Consider the following 25,841-nt stretch of genomic DNA (forward strand, 5'->3'; position numbering starts at 1 on the left):
TTTATTTATTCTTTTTAGAGAGAAGAGAGAGAGAGAGAGAAAGGGTGGGTGGAGGAGCAGGAAGCTTCAACTCGCATTATGTGCCTTGACCTGGTCAGATAAGCCTGGGGTTTTGAACCAGCAACCTCAGCGTTCCAAGCCAACACTTTACCCACTTTGCCACCAGAGGTCAGGCTCCATACTGACTTTTTAGTTCCTTGACCTATTATATATATTTTTTTCTGCCCTAGGATTTGTGCTATTTTTTTTTTTTTTCAGAGACAGAGAAAGAGTTAGAGGGATAGACAGGGACAGACAGACAGGAACGGAGTGATGAGAAGCATCAATCATTAGTTTTTCATTGCGTGTTGCAACACCTTAGTTGTTCATTGGTTGCTTTCTCATATGTGCCTTGATCATGGGGCTACAACAGACTGAGTAACCCCTTACTCGAGCCAGTGACCTTGGGTCCAAGCTGGTGAGCTTTTTGCTCAAACCAGATGAGCCCGCACTCAAGCTGGTGACCTCGGGGTCTCAAACCTGGGTCCTCTGCATCCCAGTCCGACGCTCTATCCACTGCGCTACCGCCTGGTCAGGCGTGCTATTTGTTCTGTTGCTTACGTTGCCTCCCACTCTTTGCCCATTCCATTTACACCTTAAATTCTCAGTGCAGAAGTCACTTTCTCAAAGAATTATTCTTATTGTCCAGACTACATTGGGATTCCCTTGTTTTTGGTCATAAATTATCACAATTTAAATTCTGTATATATATGACTATTTGGTAATGTTTATTTTTCTGCTAGAGAGGGTCTGTGATTGTTCGCCGTTGTTACCAGAGCCTAGCAGATGGTATGGACTCAGTAAACACTTATTAACAAATTAATTTATTTTTATTTTATTTTATCTTTTTAAAGATTTTATTCAATTTTCTGAGAGGAGAGAGAGAGAGAGAGAGAGAGAGAGAGAGAGAGAGAGAGAGAAAGAAAGAAAGAAAAGGGAAGAGCAGGAAGCATCAACTCCCACATGTGCCTTGACCAGGCAAGCCCAGGGTATCGAACAGGCGACCTCGGTGTTCCAGGTCGACACTTTATCCCATTGTGCCACCACAGGTCAGGCTTAACAAATTAATTTAAATCATTATGAACAATACAGTGGTACCTTGAGATACGAGTTTAATTTGGTCTGTAACTGAGCTCGTAAGTCAGTCAACTTGTATATTAAACAAATTTTCCCATTTAAAATAACCGAAATAGATTTAATCTGTTCCAGCCCTGTGAAACATCCCCAAACCATCCTAAATTATGAAAAAAAAGATGTTTTTAATTAAGAAACACACATGTATACTTTACCAGTGTATAACAAAGTATATGAAATAAAAGAAAAACATGTTATTTAGTATTGTATTCTTACCTGGAAGACAGACGAGTGCAGCTAACGGAGGTGAATGGCGGAGGAGGAGGAGGGGGGAGGAAGGGATGCAGGCAGTGTAGACACGTAAACTAAAACTGCACTTTCTTAAAATGAAACAACAAAAATTTAATTGTAAAAAAATGCACTTTAGGCCCTGGCCGGTTGGCTCAGTGGTGGAGCGTTGGCCTGGCGTGTGGGAGTCCCGGGTTCGATTTCCGTCCAGGGCACACAGGAGAGGCACCCATCTGCTTCTCTACCCCTCCCCCTCTCCTTCCTCTCTGTCTCTCTATTCCCCTCCCGCAGCCAAGGCTCCATTGAAGCAAAGTTTGCCCGGGCACTGAGGATGGCTCTATGGCCTCTGCCTCAGGCGCTAGAATGGCTCTGGATGCAACAGAGCAACGCCCCAGATGGGCAAAGCATCGCCCCCTGGTGGACATGCCGGGTGGATCCTGGTTGAGCACATGCGGGAGTCTGTCTGACTGCCTCCCTGTTTCCAACTTCAGAAAAATACAAACAAACAAACAAAATGCACTTTCTTAACTTTAAACTTAACCTAAGCTTAACATTTTGTATTTTCCATTTAATCATCACCTGTTTTTGCCTTTTTGGCTGCACTTTTGGCACTTTCACTTGCAGGACCATTGAATGAAAATCTACCTAAAGAGGTTTGCTTTTGCCTGCCTTTTAAAATGTTACAGAAATGTGACAAACAAGTGTCATTAAGAAGTGCTGAAACACGACCAGTTGGAACTTTTCCTGGGTGTTTTTTTTTTTTTAATTTAATTTAATTTAATTTAATTTAATTTTTTTACAGAGATAGTGTCAGAGAGAGGGATAGATAGGGACAGACAGACAGGAACGGAGAGAGATGAGAAGCATCCATCATCAGTTTTTTGCTGCGACACCTTAGTTGTTCATTGATTGCTTTCTCATATGTGCTTTGACCGTGTGGTTACAACAGACCTAGTAACCCATTGCTCAAGCCAGCGACCCTGGGCTCAAGCTGGTGAGGGTTTTTTTTTAGCTCAAACCAGGTGAACCCGCGCCCAAGCTGGTGACCTCGGGGTCTCGAACCTGGGTTCTCTGCATCCCAGTCCGATGCTCTATCCACTGCACCACCACCTGGTCAGGCTCTTCTGCTTCTTTTGAGGTTGATGGTTCTGTCTTCAAGTCGCGGTAAATAATATGTGCCTTTTCGCATATTACAGTCTCTGTCAATGTATCTCCTGCCAGCTCTTTCTTTCACCCGCACTAGCAAAAGCTTCTCCATTTCTTCATGGATATTTGTCCTTAATTGGGTCAGAATTGTAGTTTCTTTAGCTGGATTTGTGCTTTTGATGGCATCCTTTTGTTTAAGGCTGGTACGAATTTTTTTTTTTTGTATTTTTCTGAGTTTGGAAACGAGGAGGCAGTCAGACAGACTCCCGCATGTGCCCGACCGGGATCCACCCAGCACGCCCACCACGGGGCGATGCTCTGCCCATCTGGGGCGTCACTCTGTCGCAATCAGAGCCATTTTAGCACCTGAGGCAGAGGCCACAGAGCCATCCTCAGCGTCTGGGCAAACTTTGCTCCAATGGAGCCTTGGCTGTGGGAGGGGAAGAGAGAGACAGAGAGGAAGGAGAGGGGAGGGGTGGAGAAGCAAATGGGCGCTTCTCCTGTGTGCCCTGGCTGGGAATCGAACCTGGGACTCCCGCACACCAGGCCGATGCTCTACCACTGAGCAAACCGGTCAGGGCCCAAATTATAGATGTATTGTGGTCATATAGCCTTGCCAGTTCAATCACTCGTACACCACACTCATGTTTTTCTATTTTTTTTTTTAAATTTTATTTTAACAGGGACAGAGAGAGAGTCAGAGAGAGGGATAGATAGGGACAGACAGACAGGAACGGAGAGAGTTGAGACACATCAATGATTAGTTTTTTACTGCACATTGCAACACCTTAGTTGTTCATTGATTGCTTTCTCACATGTGCCTTGACCGTGTGCCATCAGCAGGCCAAGTAACCCCTTGCTCGAGCCAGCGACCTTGGGTCCAAGCTGGTGAGCTATGTATTTATTTATTTATTTATTTATTTATTTATTTATTTATTTATTTATTTATTTATGGCTCAGGCCAGATGAGCCCATGCTCAAACTGGCGACCTCGGGGTCTCGAACCTGGATCCTCCGCATCCCAGGCTTATGCTCTATCCACTGCCCCACTGCCTGGGTCAGGCTATTATTTTTTGCCTTACTTCTATTGACATCATTTTCTTCTTCTCACCCTTGTCCTAATTTACACTCATTTTTTTCGACCCCATCATAGCACACAAAAAAGTTAGTAAAATATGCAAGAACGAGTACCATACACGAGATTTGACTTGATTCTGTGGGTAACACGTGAGAAAGAACGAGATGCTGGTGTTGTGCTGCCGATACTGTACTTGTGCGCCAACGCACGAATTAGCAGCAGTTCCCCAAATCACTACTCGTATCTCAGAATTTTTCTTCAATCTGGAACAAAAATATGGACCGAGTCGCAGCTCGTATCTTAAAAAATTGTATGTTGGTCTGTTCCTATTTCAAGGTACCACTGTAATAGGTATTAGTAATAACTGCCAGTTTCTGAAATTTAGCTAAGTGCAATATATACATAATCTCATGGCTTCCTGTCCTCTGTCCAGTTTAGTTGTGTGTGTGAACGAGAGAGACAGAGAGGGACAGAGAGGAAGGGAGAGAGATGAGAAGCATCAATTCTTTGTTGCAGCACCTTGGTGGATCATTGATTGCTTTCTCATTTGTGCCATGACCAGGGGGCTATGGCAGAGTGAGTGACCACTTGCTCAAGCCAGCGACCATGGGGTCATATCTATGATCCCACACTCTAGCTGGTGAGCCCGCACTCAACTGGTTGAGCTTGCGCTCAAGCTTGCAACCTCGGGGTTTCAAACCTGGTTCCTCGGCATCCCAGGCTTATGCTCTATCCACTGTGCCATTGCCTGGTCAGGTGAGAAGCTAATTCTTTACATGTATATAGTCAGTATGTAGTGCTGGTAAATGTTCAGTTTCTTCAGGAAAAACACCAGTTTGTAGTGCTTGCTGATTTCTATGGTATAGAGCAGGGGTCCCCAAACTTTTTACACAGGGGGCCAGTTCACTGTCCCTCAGACCATTGGAGGGCCGGACTATAAAAAAAACTATGAACAAATCCCTATGCACACTGCACATATCTTATTTTAAAGTAAAAAAAACAAACGGGAACAAATACAATATTTAAAATAAAGAACAAGTAAATTTAAATCAACAAACTGACCAGTATTTAAATGGGAACTATGCTCCTCTCACTGACCACCAATGAAAGAGGTGCCCCTTCCAGAAGTGCGGCAGGGGCCGGATAAATGGCCTCAGGGGGCCGCAGTTTGGGGACCCCTGGTGTAGAGTCTTACCATGGCAGATTTTAAGCTACCAGTATTAAACTGGTTCACAAAATTTCTGAAAATTGAGCAATGTGAGCCAGTAGGAGCAATTGCTACAGTGGATAACTTATGGCAGGGGTCAGCAAACCATCTTGGCATAAATCTGCCAGGCCCATTCATTTATTATCTATGGCTACTTTCAGAACAGACCATATGTCCCCAAAGCTGAAAATATTTACTGTCTAGCCCTTTACGAAAGTTTGCTGGCCTCTGCTTTAAGGCAGTAGGGCTTACTTTTCTAGATCTTGTCACACTGTTCCTGAAAACCCTTCTTATTGGCCTGACCAGGTGGTAGCGCAGTGGATAGAGCGTCAAACTGGGATGCGGAAGGACCCAGGTTCAAGACCCCGAGGTCTTCAGCTTGAGTGCAGGCTCATCTGGTTTGAGCAAGGCTCACCAGCTTGAGCCCAGGGTCGCTGGCTCTAGCAAGGGGTTACTCGGTCTGCTCAAGGCCCGTGGTCAAGGCACGTATGAGAAAGCAATCAATGAACAACTAAGGAACCGCAACGAAGAATTGATGTTTCTCATCTCTCTCCCTTCCTGTCTGTCTGTCCCTATCTGTCCCTCTCTCTGTCTCTGCCAAAAAACAAACAAACAAACAAACAAACAAAAAAAACCCCTTCTTATTGGAAAATTTTTACCATGACTTAATAGTGCTTGCATAATTATAATGCAAAGTACATATGTAATTTCAATATGCTCATAGACACTTAAGTGAAAAATTTTTGTGGTAAAATACTCATACCATGAAATTTACCATCTTAACCATTTTTAAGTGTACAGTTTAGTGACATTAAATACTTTCAAATTTTTGTGCAACTATCCGCCATTCATCTCCAGAGCTCTTTTCATCTTTCAAAACTGAAACCCTGGACCTATTTAAGCATACCCCCAACCCTGCCAACCACTGGCAGCAACCATTCTTACTTTCTGCCTCTGAATTTGACTACTCTAGGTATCTCATAAAAGTGGAATCAAAAGTATTTATCCTTTGTGATAGGCTTATTTCACTTAGCATGTTAAGATTCATCTATGTTGTAAATGTGTCAGTTTTTTTTAAGGTTGAATAATATTCCATCGTGTGTGTGTGTGTGTGTGTGTGTGTGTGTGTGTGTGTATTCCCTATTTTTGTTTATATATTGGTGGTCATTTGGGTTGCTTCTGCCATTTGGCTATGGTCATTTTAATATTGTTTTATTTAATTCAGTTATCATTTCAGCATTAATTGGTATAAAAAGTTGAGGTATTTAACTTTTTTTCATACTAAGTCTTCAAAATCTAAGATGTATTTAACAAAACCCATCTCAATTTGGACTAACCACATTTTAAGTGCTCAATAGCCACATGTGCTGGCCCTAAACTAATGAATTAGCACAGTTAATGGACTCTTCATGTTTTGCTTCCTGCTTACCTTTCCCTCTTCGTTCCCTGCATTTCAGCCATTTGTGTGTCTTTCCCCCCAAGTATCACTTGCTAGCTCTTTACCTTTCTTGGCCCTTGCAAAGGCTGCTGATAGTAACATAATAGCTAGTGTTTTCTCCAGGCTTATCAGGACATAATGCATTTTTTTAATGTTTCACAACTTCATGATGAAAGTACTCTTATCCTCTTTCTTGTTTTTGGTATTTTTCTGAAGCTGGAAACGGGGAGGCAGTCAGACAGACTCCTGCATGCGTCTGACTGGGATCCACCCGGCATGCCCACCAGGGGGCCATGCTCTGCCCATCTTGGGGTGTTGCTCTGCTGCAATCAGAGCCATTCTAGCGCCTGAGGCAGAGGCCGCAGAGCCATCCTCAGCGCCCGGGCAAACTTTGCTCCAATGGAGCCTTGGCTGCGGGAGGGGAAGAGAGAGATAAGAGAGGAAGGAGAGGGGGAGGGGTAGAGAAGCAGATGGCGCTTCTCCTGTGTGCCCTGGCCTGGAATCGAACCCGAGACTACTGCACGTCAGGCCGACCCTCTACCACTGAGCCAACCGGCCAGGGCCCTCTTCTTAAAAATGAAGAAACGGATTCAGGTTAATATGATCAAATTTATACACTTAGTGGAGCCTAGATTGAAATCCAGTGTCTAACTTTGGAGCCCACGTTTAACCAACTTCTCCAAGCTGCCTTGACTTTTCTCTGGATGGCTTTTATTTATTAGTTCATTAGAAGGTGATTGTACTCATCATTCTAAATTAAATAACATTATTATCTCATACCATTTTGTGTTACGTGGACCTTGTCCTTACCGCCATAAAGTATAAGAATTTACAAGGACAGGGGCTGTAAATTAGGAATCTGTTAATTCCATGGTGCCTAGCATTATACTTGGTAAATACTGACTAATTCAAGTGTTTATTGAATTAGTGAACAAATAGTGTTTTAAAGATGATTTACAATATTTTATACTTACTTGGTACTATTTTTACGTTGTGATTTACTAAGAAAAATGTGTGTAGTCTTAGTGTAATTAAATGTGCAGTGACATTCTTACAGTTGTTTTTCTGTGCAAGCAACTTTCACAATAAAATCCCATTAAATTAGGGTTGGGAAATTTTTTTTAATACTAAAGTTGATATCTTCTATAAATCTGATGTTTGATGCAAAAATTATTGGGTTAGTATATAAAACATTTTATTCTTTATAGGTTTGAATAACATATATCTGTGTGCCTCTATTTTGCAAAAACATTTTCATTGCTCTAAGATCTGAACTCTGGTTTTTCCAGTTAGTTTGATGTCCTCTAAATATGACAACATAGACTGCTTTGTTTACTGGCTAAACAGCTGCTATACAGATTTCTAGGCTTGGGTATAATGGTTTTTGTTAAATATTTTTTAGCCTTTAAAGCTTTCTCCAGTGGCTGCTAATAGTTTTTAAACATACAGAATGTAAAGAAAACATTAAACACATTATGCATGCTATTACTGTAACATTAAACAATTCAAATTATGTAGACAAGTATGAAATAAAAAGAGTGTCCAAAGAAATCCTGTTAATATATTTTTGTGATTCTCTCAAGAAAAGTGTTTATCTATATGCCTTATTTCCTGCTTATTCCTATTAAGCAGATGAGATTATTATGCACAGCTTTCTTTTTTTTTTTTTGTATTTTTCTGAAGTTGGAAACGGGGAGGCAGTCAGACAGACTTCCGCATGCGCCCAACTGGGATCCACCTGGCATGCCCACTAGGGGGCGATGATCTGCCCATTTGGAGCATCACTATGTTGCAACCAGAGCCATTCTAGTGCCTGAGGCAGAGGCAATAGAGCCATCCCCAGTGCCTGGGCCAACTTTGCTCCAATGGAGCCTTGGCTGCAGGAGGAGAAGAGAGAGACGGAGAGGGGGAGGGGTAGAGAAGCAGATGGGCGCTTCTCCTGTGTGCCCTGGCCTAGAATTGAACCCGGGACTACTGCACGCTAGGCCGATGCTCTACCACTGAGCCAACCGGCCAGGGCTATGCACAGCTTTCTTAAGTAAGAGGAGGGGAGACAGTGAGTCAGAGAGTCAGACTCTTGCATGAGCCCCAAACGGGATCCACCTGGTAACTGCTATCTAGGGCTGATGGTCGAATCAACTGTGCAGCTGAGCTTTAGATCACCGATCTATCTTCAGCGCCCAGGTCCAATGAAGAGAGACCACGGGGAGGAGGAGAGAAGCATATGGTCGCTTCTCATATGTGCCGACTTGGAATTGAACCAGGGACATCCATACGCTGGGCTGATGCTCTATCCACTGAGCCAGCCGGCCAGGCCTCATGTGCACCTTTCTTTCCTTTACTCTTTTTCCTTGTTTCTTTGTGATCTTTCCACATTAGCATATAACTAACTTGTTCTACTATTTATTATTTATTTGTGTGTATATATTAATATTTTGAGAAAGTGGGAAGATGTTTGTTGGCCTAATAGTTAAATATATTAAAATGTGGTCTGCATTTTGGAGACAGTGAACCTTGGAATTTGAGAGATCTGACTTGGGGCGAAGTGCTCTTACTCCACTGAGCCTCACTGGCAACATTTTATTTATTTATTTATTTATTTTATTTATTTTTACAGAGACAGAGAGTCAGAGAGAGGGATAGATAGGGACAGACAGACAGACAGACAGGAACGGAGAGAGATGAGAAGCATCAATCATTAGTTTTTCATTGCAACACTTTAGTTGTTCATTGATTGCTTTCTCATATGTGTCTTGACCGTGGGGCTACAGCAGACTGAGTAACCCCTTGCTTGAGCCAGCGACCTTGGGTCCAAGCTGGTGAGTTTTTTTTTATTTTTTTATTTTTTATTTTTTTATTTTTTTTGTATTTTTCTGAAGCTAGAAACGGGGAGAGACAGTCAGACAGACTCCCGCATGCGCCCTACTGGGATCCATCTGCCATGCCCACCAGGGGGCGACGCTCTGCCGAGACCAGAGCCACTCCAGCGCCTGGGGCAGAGGCCAAGGAGCCATCCCCAGCGCCCCGGCCATCTTTGCTCCAATGGAGCCTCGCTGCGGGAGGGGAAGAGAGAGACAGAGATGAAGGAGGGGGGGGAGGGGTGGAGAAGCAGATGGGCGCTTCTCCTGTGTGCCCTGGCCGGGAATCGAACCCGGGACTTCCACACGCCAGGCCGACACTCTACCACTGAGCCAACCGGCCAGGGCGGCAAGCTGGTGAGCTTTTGCGCAAACCACATGAGCCCACGCTCAAGCTGGCGACCTTGGAGTCTCAAACCTGAGTCCTCCACATCCCATATCCCAGTCTGATGCTCTATCTACTGCGCCACCGCCTGGTCAGGCAGGTCAGAGTCTTTTTTTTTTTTTTTAAAGACTTTATTTATTCATTATAGAGAGGGGAGAGAGAAAGAGGGAAGGGGGGAGGAGCAGGAAGCATCAACTCCCATATGTGCCTTGACCAGGCAAGCCCAGGGTTTTGAACCGGCAACCTCAGTGTTTCCAGGTTGACGCTTTATCCACTGCGCCACCACAGGTCAGGCAAGCAGGTCAGACTCTTTTTTTTTTTTTAATTTTTTTTTATTTGTTTATTTTTTTACAGAGACAGAATGAGTCAGAGGGATAGACGGACAGACAGACAGGAACGGAGAGAGATGAGAAGCATCAATCATTAGTTTTTCGTTGCACAGTGCGACACCTTAGTTGTTCATTGATTGCTTTCTCATATGTGCCTTGACCGCGGGCCTTCAGCAGACCGAGTTACCCCTTGCTGGAGCCAGCGACCTTGGGTTCAAGCTGGTGGGCTTTTTTTTGCTCTAACCAGATGAGCCTGCGCTCAAGCTGGTGACCTCAGGGTCTCGAACCTGGGTCCTCTGCTTCCCAGTCCGACGCTCTATCCACTGCGCCACTGCCTGGTCAGGCAAGCAGGTCAGACTCTTGATCCATCTTTATTCTTTCAAACTTTGTTTTCCTTTATAGCTTAGGTTTATCTTTTTAATTAGGATGAAGTTGGTTTTTTAAATTCAGTCTGGCAATTTGTGGTGATTTTAACATATAAATAGTCTGTTATGTAATGATTGGTACTTTTGGCTTTCATTTGTTATTATACTATTTGATTTATATTTTTCCTGTCTATTCTGTGCTGTTTTTTCTCTTTCTGTTGGACTATTTTGTATTGTTTCAGTTGCCACCTTTAATTAGGTTGGTATGTTGTTTTTATTCTTTTAGTAGTTACCAATTACCATATACATCTTAATTTATAAAATGTCTAAATAAGTACTTGTATTTCTTTCCAGTTAATTCAAGAACCTTAGAACAATTGAACATTTAACCCTCTTTGGACTTGACAGATTGACTGACATGTCTTCCTTCCATTACAAGACATAATTTATGCTTTATAGACTCAATTTTTACTTTAATTTATCCATCCTTTCTAATATTTTTTTTTTTTTTTTTTACAGGGACAGAGAGAGTGAGTCAGAGAGAGTGATAGATAGGGACAGACAGGCACGGAGAGAGATGAGAAGCATCAATTATCAGTTTTTCGTTGCGACACCTTAGTTGTTCATTGATTGCTTTCTCATATGTGCCTTGACCGTGGGCCTTCAGCAGACCGAGTAACCTCTTGCTTGAGCCAGCGACCTTGAGTCCAAGCTGGTGAGCTTTTGCTCAAACCAGATGAGCCCACGCTCAAGCTGACGACCTCGGGGTCTCGAACCTGGGTCCTTCCGCATCCCAGTCCAATGCTCTATTCACTGTGCCACCGCCTGGTCAGGCTGTAATATTCTTTAGTCTTGCATCTAGAATCATTTTCTTCTACTGATGAACACAGTAACATTTCCTGTAGTGTATATATGCTGAGTAATAAATTCTCTTTGTTTATGTGTGTTCTAAACTATTTCAATTACATTTTGAAGGACTTTTCATGATCTAAAATTCTAGGTTGTCAGCCCCCTTTAAATTTTTTAGTTAATTTTTAAATTAACAAGTAATTTCAAATATACAGAAAGGAGAGATAAATAGTAAGTTAAAACATCATCTAGCTTTAACAATTAATCTATAGCCAGCCTTGTCTGGGGTGTACTTTCTGTAATGTAATGTCCCTTACCTTTTATTCTTATTTTTTTTTTTTACAGAGACAGAGAGTCAGAGAGAGGGATGGACAAGGACAGACAGACAGGAATGGAGAGAGATGAGAAGCATCAATCATTAGTTTTTTGTTGCGACACCTTAGTTGTTCATTGATTGCTTTCTTGTGTGTGCCTTGATCGCGGGCCTTCAGCAGATCGAGTAACCCCTTGCTCGAGCCAGCGACCTTGGGTCCAAGCTGGTAAGCTTCTGCTCAAACCAGATGAGCCCGTGCTCAAGCTGGCAACCTCGGGGTCTCGAACCTGGGTGCTCTGCATCCCAGTCCAACCCTCTATTCAGTGTGCCACCGCCTGGTCAGGCTCTTATTATTTTGATGCGTCTCTCCTACATCATTTTATCCCTTAATATTTCATCATGCGTTTTTAAAAGATAAGGACTTTTTTTTTTGGTGACCGGCAGAGAGAGAGAGAGAGACAGAGACAGAGACATGAAGGGAGATAGATGAGGAGTATCAATTCTTCTTTGTGGCACCTTAGTTCATTGATTGCTTTCTCGTATGAGCCTTGACTGTGGAGCTGCAGCAGAGTGAGTGACCCTTTGCTCGAGCCAGCTACCATGGGATCATGTCTATGATCCCACGCTCAAGCCAGTGACTCTGCTCAAGCTGGATGAGCCTGCACTCCAGCCAGCAATCTTAGCGTTTTGAACCTGGGTCCTCTGCATCCCAGGCCAACACTCTACCCCCTGTGCCACTTCCTGGTCAGGCAAAGAGATAAGGACTCTTTAAAGAAACATAATCAAACCATGGCCGGTAGTTCAGTTGGTTAGAGTTGTTGTCCTAATATGCCAAGGTTGCAGGTATGGTACCTGATCAGGGTACATAACAAGAATCAACCAGCCTTGACCCAAGGTCGCTGGCTTGAGCAAGGGGTTACTCGATCTGCTGAAGGCCCACGGTCAAGGCACATATGAGAAAACAGTCAATGAATAATTAAGGTATCACAATGAAAAACTGATGATTGATTCTTCTCATCTCTCTCTGTCCCTATCCCCCCCCCCCCCCCCCCCGTCTCTGTAAAAAAAAAAAAAGGGAACCAGTGAGTGCATAAATAAATGGAAAAACAAATCGATCTTTTTTCCCTCCCTCTCTAAAAATCAATTAATTTAAAAAAAGTATACATTATCTTACTTTACCAGTCAATTTCTTTTTCTTTTTTTTTGGGGGGGGGGGGGAAGAGAAACAGACAGGAAAGGAGAGATGAGAAGCATCAATTCGTAGTCATAGCAACTTAGTTGCTCATTGATTGCTTTCTCATATGTGCCTTGACTGGGGGCTCCAGCTGAGCCAGTGACCCTTTGCTCAAGCCTTTGGCCATGGGGTCATGTCTGTGATCACTTGCTCAAGTCCGCGACCCTGTGCTCAAGCTGGTGAGCCTGCACTCAAGCCATGACCTCGGAGTTTTGAACCTGGGTCCTCAGCATTCCAGGCCTACACTCTACTGTACCACCACCTAGTCAGGATCAATTTAATTTTGTCAGTTCAGAATTTCTCCAGCCTCAAAATGATTTTTTAGCATAATGATAGCATCTATTTATTATGCTATATTTTTACTTTAAAAAAGCAGACTATTAAAGATTCGATTTATTGATTTTACAGAGAGAGAGGAAAGAGAGATGGGGTTGGGGTACGAGAAATATCAACTCATAGTTGTTTGAGTTTTAGTTGTTCATTGACCACTTATTGTATGTGCCTTGACTGGGCAAGCCAGGGTCTTGAACCAGTAACCTCAAGCGTTCCAGATTCATGTTCCATCCACTGCACCACCACAGGCCAGGCTAGACTTTATTTTTTAAGAGCAGTTTTAGATTCACAGCAAATTGAGAAGAAAGTACTGAGTTTCTTTTTCCCTAGCTCTTCCCACTGACATCCCACCCTAGAGTGGTAAGTTTGTTACAGTTAATGGGCCTATGTTGATACTTTGTTATCACTCAAAATCCAGAGTTTAAATTAAAGTTTATGCTTGGTATTTTTGCATTTTATGGATCTGACAAATGTATAATGACCTGTGCTCTGCCTTGCCATCCCTTTTTCTCCCCTAACTCCTGGCAACCACTGATTATTTTACCATCTGCATAGTTTTGCCTTTCAAATTGGCTTCTTTGATTTAGTAATACAGTGTATGCATTTATGATTCCTCCATGGCTTTTCATGGTGTGATAGCTTATTTCTTTTTAGCACAAAGTAATATTCCACTGTTTGGATATACCACAGTTTATCCATTCATCTACTGAAGAACATCTTGATTGCTTCTAAGTTTTGGCAGTTAATGAGTAAAGCTGCTGTAATCATTCGTGTGAAGGTTTTGTGCGGACACAAATTTTCAGTTCTTTTAGGTAAATAACAAGGAGCACTACTGCTGACTCAAATGATAAGTGTATATTTAGTTTTGTAAGAACCTGCCAGTGTATTCCAAAGTGCCTGTACCATTTTATATTTCTATCAACAGTGAATGTGAGTTCCAGAATTTTTGTGATTTGGATGGGTCATTCTAATTGTATGTGGTTTGGAATGGCCATTCTAGTAATTGTATAATGCCTCATTTTTTTTTTTTTTTTTTTTTTTTTTTTTTTGCAGAATAGCAAAGGCTTTATTTAGTATAGCGCATCCCGCCTGACGAGGTTTCCTGGCCCCGAAGAAAGATGGAGGCCAGGGAAGTCGCTGCCTCGTTTTTTGGGTTTTTTTATTGTTTTGTTTTTTTCCCCCAGGGACAGAGAGAGGGATAAACAGGGACAGACAGACAGGAACGGAGAGAGATGAGAAGCATCAATCATCAGTTTTTCGTTGCAAGACCTTAGTTGTTCATTGATTGCTTTTTCATATGTGCCTTGATCACGGGTCTTCAGCAGACCGAGTAACCCCTTGCTCAAGCCAGTGACCTTGGGTCCAAGCTGGTGAGCTTTTGCTCAAGCCAGATGAGCCCGCGCTCAAGCTGGTGACCGTGGGGTCTTGAACCTGGGTCCTCTGCATCCCAGTCCGACAGTCTATCCACTGCGCCAACGCCTGGTCAGGCTATAATGCCTCGTTTTACTTTGCAGTTCCCTAATGGCATATGATGTGGTGCATCTTTTTTTATAAGCTGTACTTTGGTGAGGTGTTAGTCTCTTGTCCTTGTTTTTGTCAGGTTGTTCAGTCTCTTATTGTTAAGTTTAAGTGTATTTTGGATATTTTAGATACAGTCCTTTGTCAGATGTGTCCTTTGCAAGTATTTTCTCCCTTGTTTGTCTTCTCATTCTCATATAAAGATTTAAAGTAGGATGCATATAAGGTTCATACATTGAAAGGGACTAATAACTACCTTGTTTCTTCTTTTCCAGTAATCATGGTCTCCCCACCCCCCACCCCCTTCCCATTGCATTGGCTAGGACTTAGGTAGGATGTTGAATATAGGGCAGTGAGAGTGGACATCCTTGCTTTGTTTCTAATCTTAGAGGGAAAATATTCAGTTGTTTACCATCAAGTGTGGTGTTAACTAGATATTTTGTAGAGGAACTTTATCAAGTTTACCTTTTATTACTGACTTATGAGTTTTACTATGGATGAGAATATGGTTTTTGTTATTTTAACTGTTAATATAGTGAATTACATTGATTGTCAATGTTGACTTAGCTTCATATTTCCAGGATAAACCCCGCTTTATCATTAGAATTATTCTTGTTTCCACATTGCTGGATTTGACTTGCCCAGTATTTTTTTGTGGAGAATTTCTGCATCTGTCTTCATGAGGGTTGTTGGTTTGTAGTTTTCTTGAATTTTCTTTCCTGGTTTTGGTATTGGTATTACTGGCCTCTTGAAATGAATTGAGAGGTGTTCCCTTTTCAGAGATTAAATGAGGCCTTTTTTTTTTCCTTATTAAATGAGTTCTGATAGCTTGAATTTTTCAGAAATTAGTCCACTTCACCAAAGTTGTCAAATATTTATGTGTGGAACTATCCTTTTAATACAGGGTGAGGCAAAAATTAGGTTTACAGTTGTGAATACAAGAACAGTATTCCATTATCTATTGTATTATTTTTCATATGAATGACTGAAAATCTACTTTTGCTGCATCCTTTATTTGTGAGGTCTGTAGTCATTCCCTTCTGTTGTTTCTAATACTTTTAATTGATGTCTTCTGGTTTTTTTATTGGTCAACCTAGGTTGTTTATCAATTTTACTGATATTTTAAAAGATATTTCTCTGGTTTTGTTTATTTCTGCTTCTGTTTTTATTGTTTGGGTTTTATTAGTTTTTTTTGTGTGTGTGAAGACTGAAGGAGAGAGAGATGAGCAGCATTAATTCGTAGTTGCAGCATTTTAATTGTTCATTGATTGCTTTTCATATGTGCCTTGACAGGGGCAGGGGGTCTTAGCCATTCACTGGGGATCATGTCCATGATCCCATGCTCGAGCTAGCAACCGTGCTCAAGCCGGTGAGCCTACGCTCAAGGTAGGTAAATCTGCACTCAGGCCAGTGCCTTGGGGTTTCGAACCTAGGACCTCAGTGTCCCAGGTTGATGCTCTATCTACTGCACGACCACCGAGGCTCAGTTTTTCTTTTCTAGTTTTTAAAGGTTGAAGAACAGATTACTGATTTGTGGTCTTTTTAAATATATTAAGCCTCTAATGCTGTAAATATCCCTAGGCATTGAATATTGTAGCTTCATTTTTGTTTAGTCGAAAATATTTTTAAATTTCTCCTCAAGACTTCCTCTTAGATCCATGAATTATTTAGAAGTATTTTTTTAATTGGGGATTTTCCAGATTTTTTTTGTTACTGATTTCTATTGTAATATCATTATTGCCAGAGAGTATACTTAGGTGATTTCAGGTATTTTAAGTTTATGAGATTTTATGACCTAGGTTATGGTCAATCTTAGCATTCTATGTGTACTTGAAAGTTTTATTTTCGTCTACAGCAGTGATAGTCAACCTGGTCCCTACTGCCCACTAGTGGGCGTTCCAGCTTTCATGGTGGGCGGTAGCGGAGCAACCAAAGTATAAATAAAAAGATAGGTTTAACTATAGTAAGTTGTTTTATAAAGATTTATTCTGCCAGACTTAACGAAAATCCGACATAAAGTACTTGGTAAGTAATTATTATTATATGCTTTAACTTGCTGTAACTCTGCTTTATATACATTTTAGAAAGTAAAGTTACTTCCCTACTTTATAAATTATCATTACTGTGGAACCGGTGGGCGGTTAGAAAATTTTACTACTAACAGAGATTCAAAAGTGGGCGGTAGGTGTAAAAAGGTTGACTACCCCTGGTCTACAGGATTCCCTCTGCTTTTTCCTCCTTAGTAATTTATTTGTTGAGACACTTATTGCTTTTGCATTTTGTCAATGTTAGTGTTGTATATTCTTCTGATGTTCCTTTATTGCCTATGTTAAAAAAAATTGTTAGACCTAAAGTAGGCAGTGGTTCTCTAAGCTTAGTGTGTGTCAGAATCACATGGAATGCTTGTTAAACCATAGCTTGCTGGGTCCCATCCCTAGTGGTTTTGATTTGTTTGATCTTGGGTATGGCCTGAGAATTTTCATTTTGTTGTTGACAAGTTATCCTGGTAATGGTGAATATTACTCATCTGGGGACCACATTTTGAGAAGTACAGCTATAGGACAAAGTTTCTCAACCTTGTCATTATTAATATTTTGAGTTGGATAATTCTTTGTTGTTGGGGCTGTCCCGTGCATTGTAGGATGTTGAGCAGATGTCAGTGTTAACTTTTTTGTGACAACCAGAAATGTTTTCAGACACTTTTCAGAAATGGTCCCCAGGGTGACTAGAGAGCCCCCTCAACCCCATTGGGAACTACCGCTCTAGGTAAGATGTCACTTACCTAGATATCTTTGTTGCTTATGTACTTGACCTGGGGTTCTAGGTGAGCCAATGACCCTTTGCTCAAGCCAGCGACTTTGGGCTTCAAGCCAGTGACGTTTGGGCTCAAGCCAGCAACCATGGCTTCATGTTGATGATCCCATGCTCAAGTCAACAACCCACGTTCAAACTGATGAGCCTGTGCTCAAGACGGAGACCTTGGGGTTTCAAACCTCATTGTCCCAGGTCAGCGCTCTATCCACTGTGCCACTACTGGTCAGGCTAAATTGATTTTAGAGAGGAAGGGAGAGAGAGAAACATTAATTTGTTGTTATGCTTTTATTTATGCATTCATTGGTTAACATTTGTGTTCTGACTGGGGATCGAACCTGCAACCCTTGTGTATTGGGACAATGCTCTAACCAACTGAACTCTCTGGAAAGGGAGGGACTGTTTTTAGTCTTTTCTTCTGCTCTCAGTGTACTTGTGTTCTTTAGTCCAGAGACCCTCTGTTCCCTTTACAGAGATGAAAAAAATATCTTCTCGTCTTTTTGTTGGGTTTGTGGAGGTGGATAGTTGCTTGCTTAGTATGCAGTGAGGATATGTTTGCTTCTTAGACTTTCAAATAATCCTTATTTTATCATTTAGGCACTTATTCCCTAACCCCCTACTTTCAGCCCCTAGTGGTACTGAGTCTTACGGGAATTATGCAGATTCTGGGAATTGAATTAGTTTAACTTTCTTCATTGCCAATTCAAGGTTCATTTCACTTGGATTGACTAAATTCATTGACCATGGTCTGTTTCATACCTAGCTTCAAAATTCTGTTCCAATTGAGACCAGAAATTCTTTGTTATATTGTCAGAGTTTTTGCCTCAAAAAAATTTTTTTTGCGAATCATGTCTGTAAGAATCTTTTATCTAGAATATATAAAAATTTTATAACTCAATTTAAAAGACAACCCTATTAAAAAATGGGCAAAAGAGCCTGACCAGGTGGTAGCACAGTGGATAGAGCGTCGGACTGGGATGCCGAGGATCCAGGTTCGAGACCCCGAGGTCGCCAGCTTGAGCGTGGGCTCATCTGGTTTGAGCAAAAGCTCACCAGCTTGGACCCAAGGTCGCTGGCTCCAGCAAGGGTTACTCGGTCTGCTGAAGGCCCACAGTCAAGGCACATAAGAGAAATCAATCAATGAACAACTAAGGTGTTGCAATGAAAAACTGATTGATGCTTCTCATCTCTCTCTGTCCCTGTCTATTCCTCTCTCTGACTCTCTCTGTCTCTGTAAAAAAAATAAAATTGTTTAAAAAAAATGGGCAAAAGATCTGAATAAATAGTTTCCAAAGAAAATAGAGAAATAAACACAAAGAGATTCAACATCATTAACTATCAGGAGACTACAGATCAAAACCACTTCACACCCATTTGGATGTCTATAATTAAAAAGTCAGGTAATAACAAGTATTGATGAAGATGTGTAGAGACTGGAACTCTGATACAATGATGGTGGGAATGTGTAATGGTACATAGCAACTGAGAATAACACTCTAGTGGTTCTTGAAATGGTTAAAAACCAAGAGTTACTGCCCTGGCCGGTTGGCTCAGTGGTAGAGCGTCGGCCTGGCCGGTTGGCTCAGTGGTAGAGCGTTGGCCTGGCGTGCAGAAGCCCTGGGTTCGATTCCCGGCCAGGGCACACAGGAGAAGCGCCCATCTGCTTCTCCACCCCTCCCCCTTTCCTTCCTCTCGGTCTCTCTCTTCCCCTCCCGCAGCCGAGGCTCCATTGGAGCAAAGATGGCCCGGGCGCTGGGGATGGCTCCTTGGCCACTGCCCCAGGCGCTAGAGTGGCTCTGGTCGCAACAGAGCGACGCCCCCTGGTGGGCAGAGCGTCGCCCCCTGGTGGGCGTGCCAGGTGGATCCCCATCGGGCGCATGCGGGAGTCTGTCTGACTGTCTCTCCCCATTTCCAGCTTCAGAAAAATACAAAAACAAAAACAAAAACACACACACACAAAAAAACAAGAGTTACCATATGACTTAGTAATTCACATCTATATGTATACCCAAAAGAAATGGAAAACATTTGTCCACACAAAAACTTGTACTTGAATTGTTTATAGCAGCATTATTCATAATAGCCTAATGGTGTAAACAACCCAAATGTCCATCAGCTGATGAATGCATAAACAAAATGTTGTATAACCATACAATACAATATCATTTAGCTTATAAAAAGGAATGAAGTATTGATACATATTACAGTATTGTACATCCTAAATGGGCCAATTGTATGGTATGGTATGTTATATCTCCCATAAAGCTAAAAAATCTTTTATCATTGTTTTACTGGGATTTAGAAAGAAGTGAATAGATGTGTGTTTTCAATCTAGCATTTTACCTTCAACTCCTAAAATATGCTAAAATAGCTACATAATTGTATTTTAGACAATTAAATCACTTATTTTGGAATGGCATGGGATATCAAGGATTCTGGAAAGGATTTCTTAGTTTAATGTTAAGAAATGCAAATCTAGATTACTCTCATTTTACTTAGGAATTAGAATATAGTTAATCTCCGAGTATGTTGGTCCTTGAAATCTACCTAGGTTTTACTCCTACCATTAGTTTATGACTCATGTCATTATGAGAGAACCGGGGCATATTGAATGAATTGTTATGCGTTAGCAGAAGATTGAATATAGGATATGTATACCTATAATAAAACCTTGGCATTAGGATGAGTGAAGTGGTAGCACTTATTTTCCCATAAGAGTAAGATACACAGAAAAGAAGCATTTTTGTAGTATACTCTTTAGATTGTTGCAACATCTATAGATGGGGCCTCTTGAAGTAGTTTTAGAAACTGGATGAGATGATGCTATGCAAACACTTGTAATACATATTTTTATCTTCTTAGTTCAAGGAAGAAATCTCTAAACGGTTCAAGTCACATACTGACCAACTTGTGTTGATATTTGCTGGAAAAATTTTAAAAGATCAAGATACACTGAGTCAGCATGGAATTCACGATGGACTTACTGTTCACCTTGTCATCAAAACGCAAAACAGGTATGTTTTTAGAAGGCATATAGTTTTAAACCATGAGTAAATGCTTTAAAAAGAAAAGTCTTAGTTTTAAAAAGCTTTCTTTTCAGTAATATTTGAGTGGGTTAAAATTCATATGTTTTTATAAACTGAATAATGCTAATGCTTACATATTTGGTATTTTAAAAGATTCGAGTATGTTGAATCTTTATATCTAAATTATTTTAATTATGGAACAAGCAGATTAATACACTTTTAGGTATGCTTCTTGTTTAGAGAGGTGTTTGGGCAAAAATCAGGGGTGACTTATTTTCTTGGCAAACCACAAATCTTTGACCATATTTTATTAAATCTAAGGTACCATCAGTTTTTATGATTTAAGATTTTATTTTATGTAGTACTAAGAAAAAATACTGCCAATTAAGTTGATATGTTTTCTTTTTACTTAAAAATTTTATTTTATACTTAATGAAAGAGTTTCTTTAGACTTAACTTGGATATGGTATTTATCATACCATAGCGCCCATTTATATACATACAAAGAAAATATACATGAAATAAATTGGTTAAAGCCTTCCTAGCACTACTTCACATTGAGTCAGAATCACTTTTTTTTTTTTAAATATTTTCTTTATTGATTTTTTTTAAAGTAGGTGTAGGGAAGATAGATAGATTTCTACATGTGACATGACTGGGATCCACCTGGCCACCCCTGTCTGGGGCCAGTGCTTGAGTACTGAGCTATTTTTAGTGCCTGAGGCTGCCCCTCTTGGACCAACTGAGCTATCTTCAGCGCCTAGGACTAATGCTGGAACCAGTTGAGCCACTGGCTGCGGGAGAAGAAGAGGGAGAGAAGGGAGAGAGAAGCAGATGGTTGCTTCTCCCATGTCCCCTGACTGGGAATCAAACCCAGGATGTCTATATGCCAGGCCAGTGGTCGGCAAACTCATTAGTCAACAGAGCCAAATGTCAACAGTACGACGGTTGAAATTTCTTTTGAGAGCCAAATTTTTTAAACTTAAACTATACAGGTACGTACATTCCTTATCGAAGTAGCAGCCGCATGTGGTTTTTTTTTTTTTTTTTTTTTACAGAGACAGAGTCAGAGAGAGGGATAGACAGGGACAGACAGACAAGAATGGAGAGATGAGAAGCATCAATCACTAGTTTTTCGTTGTGCATTGCAATACCTTAGTTGTTCATTGATTGCTTTCTCATATGTGCCTTGACTGTGTGCCTTCAGCAGACCAAGTAACCCCTTGCTTGAGCCAGCGACCTTGGGCTCAAGCTGGTGAGCCTTTGCTCAAACCAGATGAGCCCACACTCAAGCTGGTGACCTCGGTGTCTCGAACCTGGGTCTTCTGCATCCCAGTCTGACACTCTATCCACTGCGCCACAACCTGGTCAGGCCGCATGTAGTTTTTTGTGGAAGAGCCACACTCAAGGGACCAAAGAGCCATCCATGGTTTGCCGACAACTGTGCCAGGCTGACGCTCTATCCTCTGAGCCACCGGCCGGGGTCTATTTATTGATTTTTAAAGAGACGGGGAGAGAGAGAGGGAATGAGATTATAGTTGCTTCACTTTAGTTTACTGGGCAAGCCCTGGGTTTCAAACTGGCTACCACAGCGTTCCAGGTTGATGGCCTGATCCACTGTACCACCACAGTCAGGCTTGCATCACCTTTTGACTGAGTTATCAGGGTCCATATTTTTTCATATGGCATAAAGCTCTGTGCTCTCAATAGAGTTGTTACAGCATTTTTTTATGAAACCAGTTTTTAAGAATTACTGGTTTTTAGAGATTGGAAGAAAGGAGAGAAAAACTTTGATTTGTTCCCCTTATTGGGTTGATTTTTATTTATTTTTTGCGAGAGAGATGAAGGGCAAATGGACAGACAGGAAGGGAGAGAGATGAGAAGCATCAACTCATAGTTGTAGCATTTTAGTTGTTCGATGATTGCTTCTCATATGTATCTTGACTAGGGAGCTCTAGCTGAGCCAGTGACCCCTTGCTCAAACCAGCGACCTTGGGCTTCAAGCCAGCAACCATAGAATCATGACTATGATCCCATGCTCAAGTTGGCAACCCTGCTGTCAAGCTGGTGAGCCACGCTCACGCCAGCAACTTTGGGGTTTCAAACCTGAGACTTAAGGGTCCCATTTTGACACTCTGTCCACTGCAACAGTGTTGGTCCGGCCATTGGTTGATTTTTGTATGTGCCCTTACTGCAGATTGAACCCACAACCTTGGTGTATTGGGACGATGTTCTAACGAGTTGATCTGGGTGGTGCAGCATTTCTTAAAAGAGCACTACTGTATTTTCTCCAGGAGTTTATTTCAAGCCATTAATACCGTTTCCTCAAATTTTTATTCTGATTTCTCCAACAACAGATATTTGTTTCACTGATATGAAATTCATTCCTTTAACTGCATTTTTCCATACATAGATGGGACATAAAAGTGAAACCAAGAGACATTGATAAGAGTGTGGTGGTTATGGGGGGGAGGGAGGAGAGGGAGAGGGAAGGGGGGAGGGGGAGGGGCACAGAGAGAACTAGATAGAGGGTGACAGGTCAATCTGACTTTGGGTGATGGGTATGCAACATAATTGAACTTTAAGATAACCTGGACATGTTGTCTTTGAATATATGTATCTTGATTTACTGATGTCACCCCATTAAAAATAAATAAAATAAAATAAAATTTAAAAAAAAAAAAAAAAAAGATTCATTCCTTTTATTCTTGTTTCTTCACTTTTCTATATACACAGTAACATATTTTAATACCCATAACAATGATGTAACCCTTCTGAAAGACACTTTATGTGGTAAATACAACATGTATGGTGCAACTCAGTCACTCATTTGAACTTATATAGAACATGTATGCAGGCATGACAGTTGTCTGTCAGCAGTCTTAAGATCCTGATTTCAGAGATGTTAAAATTCAAAAATATGGGCCCTGGCCGGTTGGCTCAGTGGTAGAGCGTTGGCCTGGCGTGCGGAAGTCCTGGGTTCGATTCCCGGCCAGGGCACACAGGAGAGGTGCCCATCTACTTCTGCACCCCTCCCCCTCTCCTTCCCCTCTCTCTCTCTCTCTTCCCCTGCCGCAACCGAGGCTCCATTGGAGCAAGGGTTGGCCCGGGTGCTGGGGATGGCTCCTTGGTCTCTGCCCCAGGCACTAGAGTGGCTCTGGTCGCAACAGAGCGACGCCCCGAATGGGCAGAGCATCGCCCCCTGGTGGGCATGCCGGGTGGATCCCGGTCGGGCACATGCGGGAGTCTGTCTGCCTCCCCGTTTCCAGCTTCAGAAAAATACAAAAAAAAATAAAAAATAAAAAATATGGACCTTAGAATAAATCAAAGAAGCAGTGAGTACAATTCAAAACTCTTTAAGATTTTTTTTTTAATGTTTTATTTTATTGACTTTAGAGAGAGAACAGGAGAGAGACAGGAACATCTGTTTCTATATGTGCCTTGACCAGGGATTGAACCAACAACCTCTGTACTTTGAGACGATGCGCTATCTAGCTGAGCTATCCGGCCAGTGAGAGATTCAGAACTCTTAACTGGTATCAGATAGAAGGGGTTTCCAACAAAATTTCTTTTTCTTTTTTTAAACTTACACAATAAGTTTTTGCTTGTGTTGATTTTTCAACCTTCTTTTGGTGAAGTCTCTTATTTAAATTTTTTTCCCCCATTGATTTGAGAGAGACAAGAATCAGCTTGTTGTTGTACTTAGTTTACTCATTGATTTCTTCTCTCATGTGCCCTGTCCCGGAGTCGAACCCATGCAGATTCTGGCGTGCCTGGTCAGTGCTTTATACACTGAGCCACCTGGTCAGGGCATTCTCTCTCTCTCTCTTTTTTTTTTTTACTTTTAACAAGTTCAAGAGTCTAAGCAAAACTGTCCCCCCACTCCAAGAACTTAGAAGGACATAGATAAAACATTTTGCTTATATAGGTGAACTCTATTAGGTATTAGGATGATTCTCTTCTGTGAGGTGACCAATTTCTCTCTTACATAATATAATCAAAAGTAATGAAATATTTATGTGTCTTATACTTGAGAAGGAGGGGCAATTAAGGTATAGTTTGGGTTTTGAAAGGTTTTACTATGTTTCTTTATATTTGTATTCCTAATATTTAGTTACTTCAGAGTATTTAAATTTATGAGAATTAGCCTGACCAGGCGGTGGCACAGTGGATAAAGCGTGGGACTGGGATGGGATGCTGAGGACCCAGGTTCGAGACCCTGAGGTCACCAGCTTGAGCGCATGCTCATCTGGCTTGAGCAAAAAAACAAACAAAAAAACAACAACAACAAGAAAAACTCACCAGCTTTGACCCAAGGTTGCTGGCTCAAGCAAGGGGTTACTCGGTCTGCTGAAGGCCCGCGGTCAAAGCACATATGAGATAGCAATCAATGAACAACTAAGGTGTCGCAATGAAAAACTAATGACTGATGCTTCTCATCTCTCTGTTCCTGTCTTTCTGTCCCTATCTATCCCTCTCTCTGTTCCTGTTAAAAAAAAAAAAAAAAAAAAAAGAGAGAATTAGTTGGTCTGAAAACTTATACTTTATTCTTGGTATCAGAATTTCAGAGGTTCTTTTAAAATTAGTTCCACTGTTCACAGCATGATTTAATTGTTTTCCTTAGGTCTCAGGATCATTCAGCCCAGCAAACAAATACCAGTGGAAGCAATGTTACGACCACTTCAGCTTCTAATAGTAACTCCACATCTGGTTCTGCCACTAGCAACGCTTTTGGTTTAGGTAAGTCTTTTTTTTTTAATAGGGATTGGAAAAAAAACAAACAAAAAACTACCTTTTTTCCAGGGTAGTTTTTATAAAATGAAAGAATTAAACATTAAGTCACTTTAACAACAACAAAAACTTCTGTAGCTTCTGTATTTGTTGTAGGTATTAAGGAAGTATTTGGGAATACAGATATATTTGGTCAGCTTACATTTATATTTAGTTTAATGATCAATAAGTGATTCATTTCTTTTTAATAATGAAAGGGGTAGTATATGTATACCTGATCTGACCACCATATAAATGAAGCTAAGGAAGATTAGCTAATTGTAAATCATAAGCTAAGACCCTGAATATAATTTTCTCACTTGTAAAACTGATCAGAATGCACTAGTGATTTTCGAACTGTTCTGAATATGCAGAAAAAGGAGCATGGGGGCAGGCTCAGAGGTTAAGGATCTTACGCATCATCCCAGACCACTTTTTTTTTTTTTTTTGGTGACAGAGACAGAGGGACAGACAGGGACAGACAGACCGGAAGGGAGAGAGATGAGAAGCATCAGTTTTTTATTGTGGCACCTTATTTGTTCATTGATTGCTCTCTCATATGTGCCCTGACCGGGGGGCTACAGCAGACCGAGTGACCCCTTGCTTAAGCCAGCAACCCTCCGTTTAAGCTGGTGAGCTGTGCTTAAGCCAGATGAGCCCTCGCTCCAGCTGGTGAGTTTGGGGTTTCAAACTTGGGTCCTCTGTATTCCAGTCCAGTGCTCCATCTATTGTGCCACCACTTGATCAAGCTCATCTCAAACAACTTATATCAGTTTTATA

General features: G+C 41.4%; 1 protein-coding gene across 2 annotated transcripts in view; it reads left to right on the top strand.

Moving 5' to 3' along the window:
* UBQLN1 (ubiquilin 1) overlaps positions 1-25,841 on the top strand; it is a 67,863-nt gene that overhangs the window by 11,736 nt on the left and 30,286 nt on the right. For both annotated transcript variants that reach the window (XM_066367906.1, XM_066367907.1), the window contains exons 2-3: positions 20,128-20,279; positions 24,916-25,031. In XM_066367906.1, the coding sequence (XP_066224003.1) occupies positions 20,128-20,279; positions 24,916-25,031 (268 nt within the window). The remainder of the gene's footprint in view (positions 1-20,127; positions 20,280-24,915; positions 25,032-25,841) is intronic.

This window comes from Saccopteryx leptura, chromosome 2 (assembly GCF_036850995.1).
Source record: "Saccopteryx leptura isolate mSacLep1 chromosome 2, mSacLep1_pri_phased_curated, whole genome shotgun sequence".
NCBI lineage: Eukaryota > Metazoa > Chordata > Mammalia > Chiroptera > Emballonuridae > Saccopteryx > Saccopteryx leptura.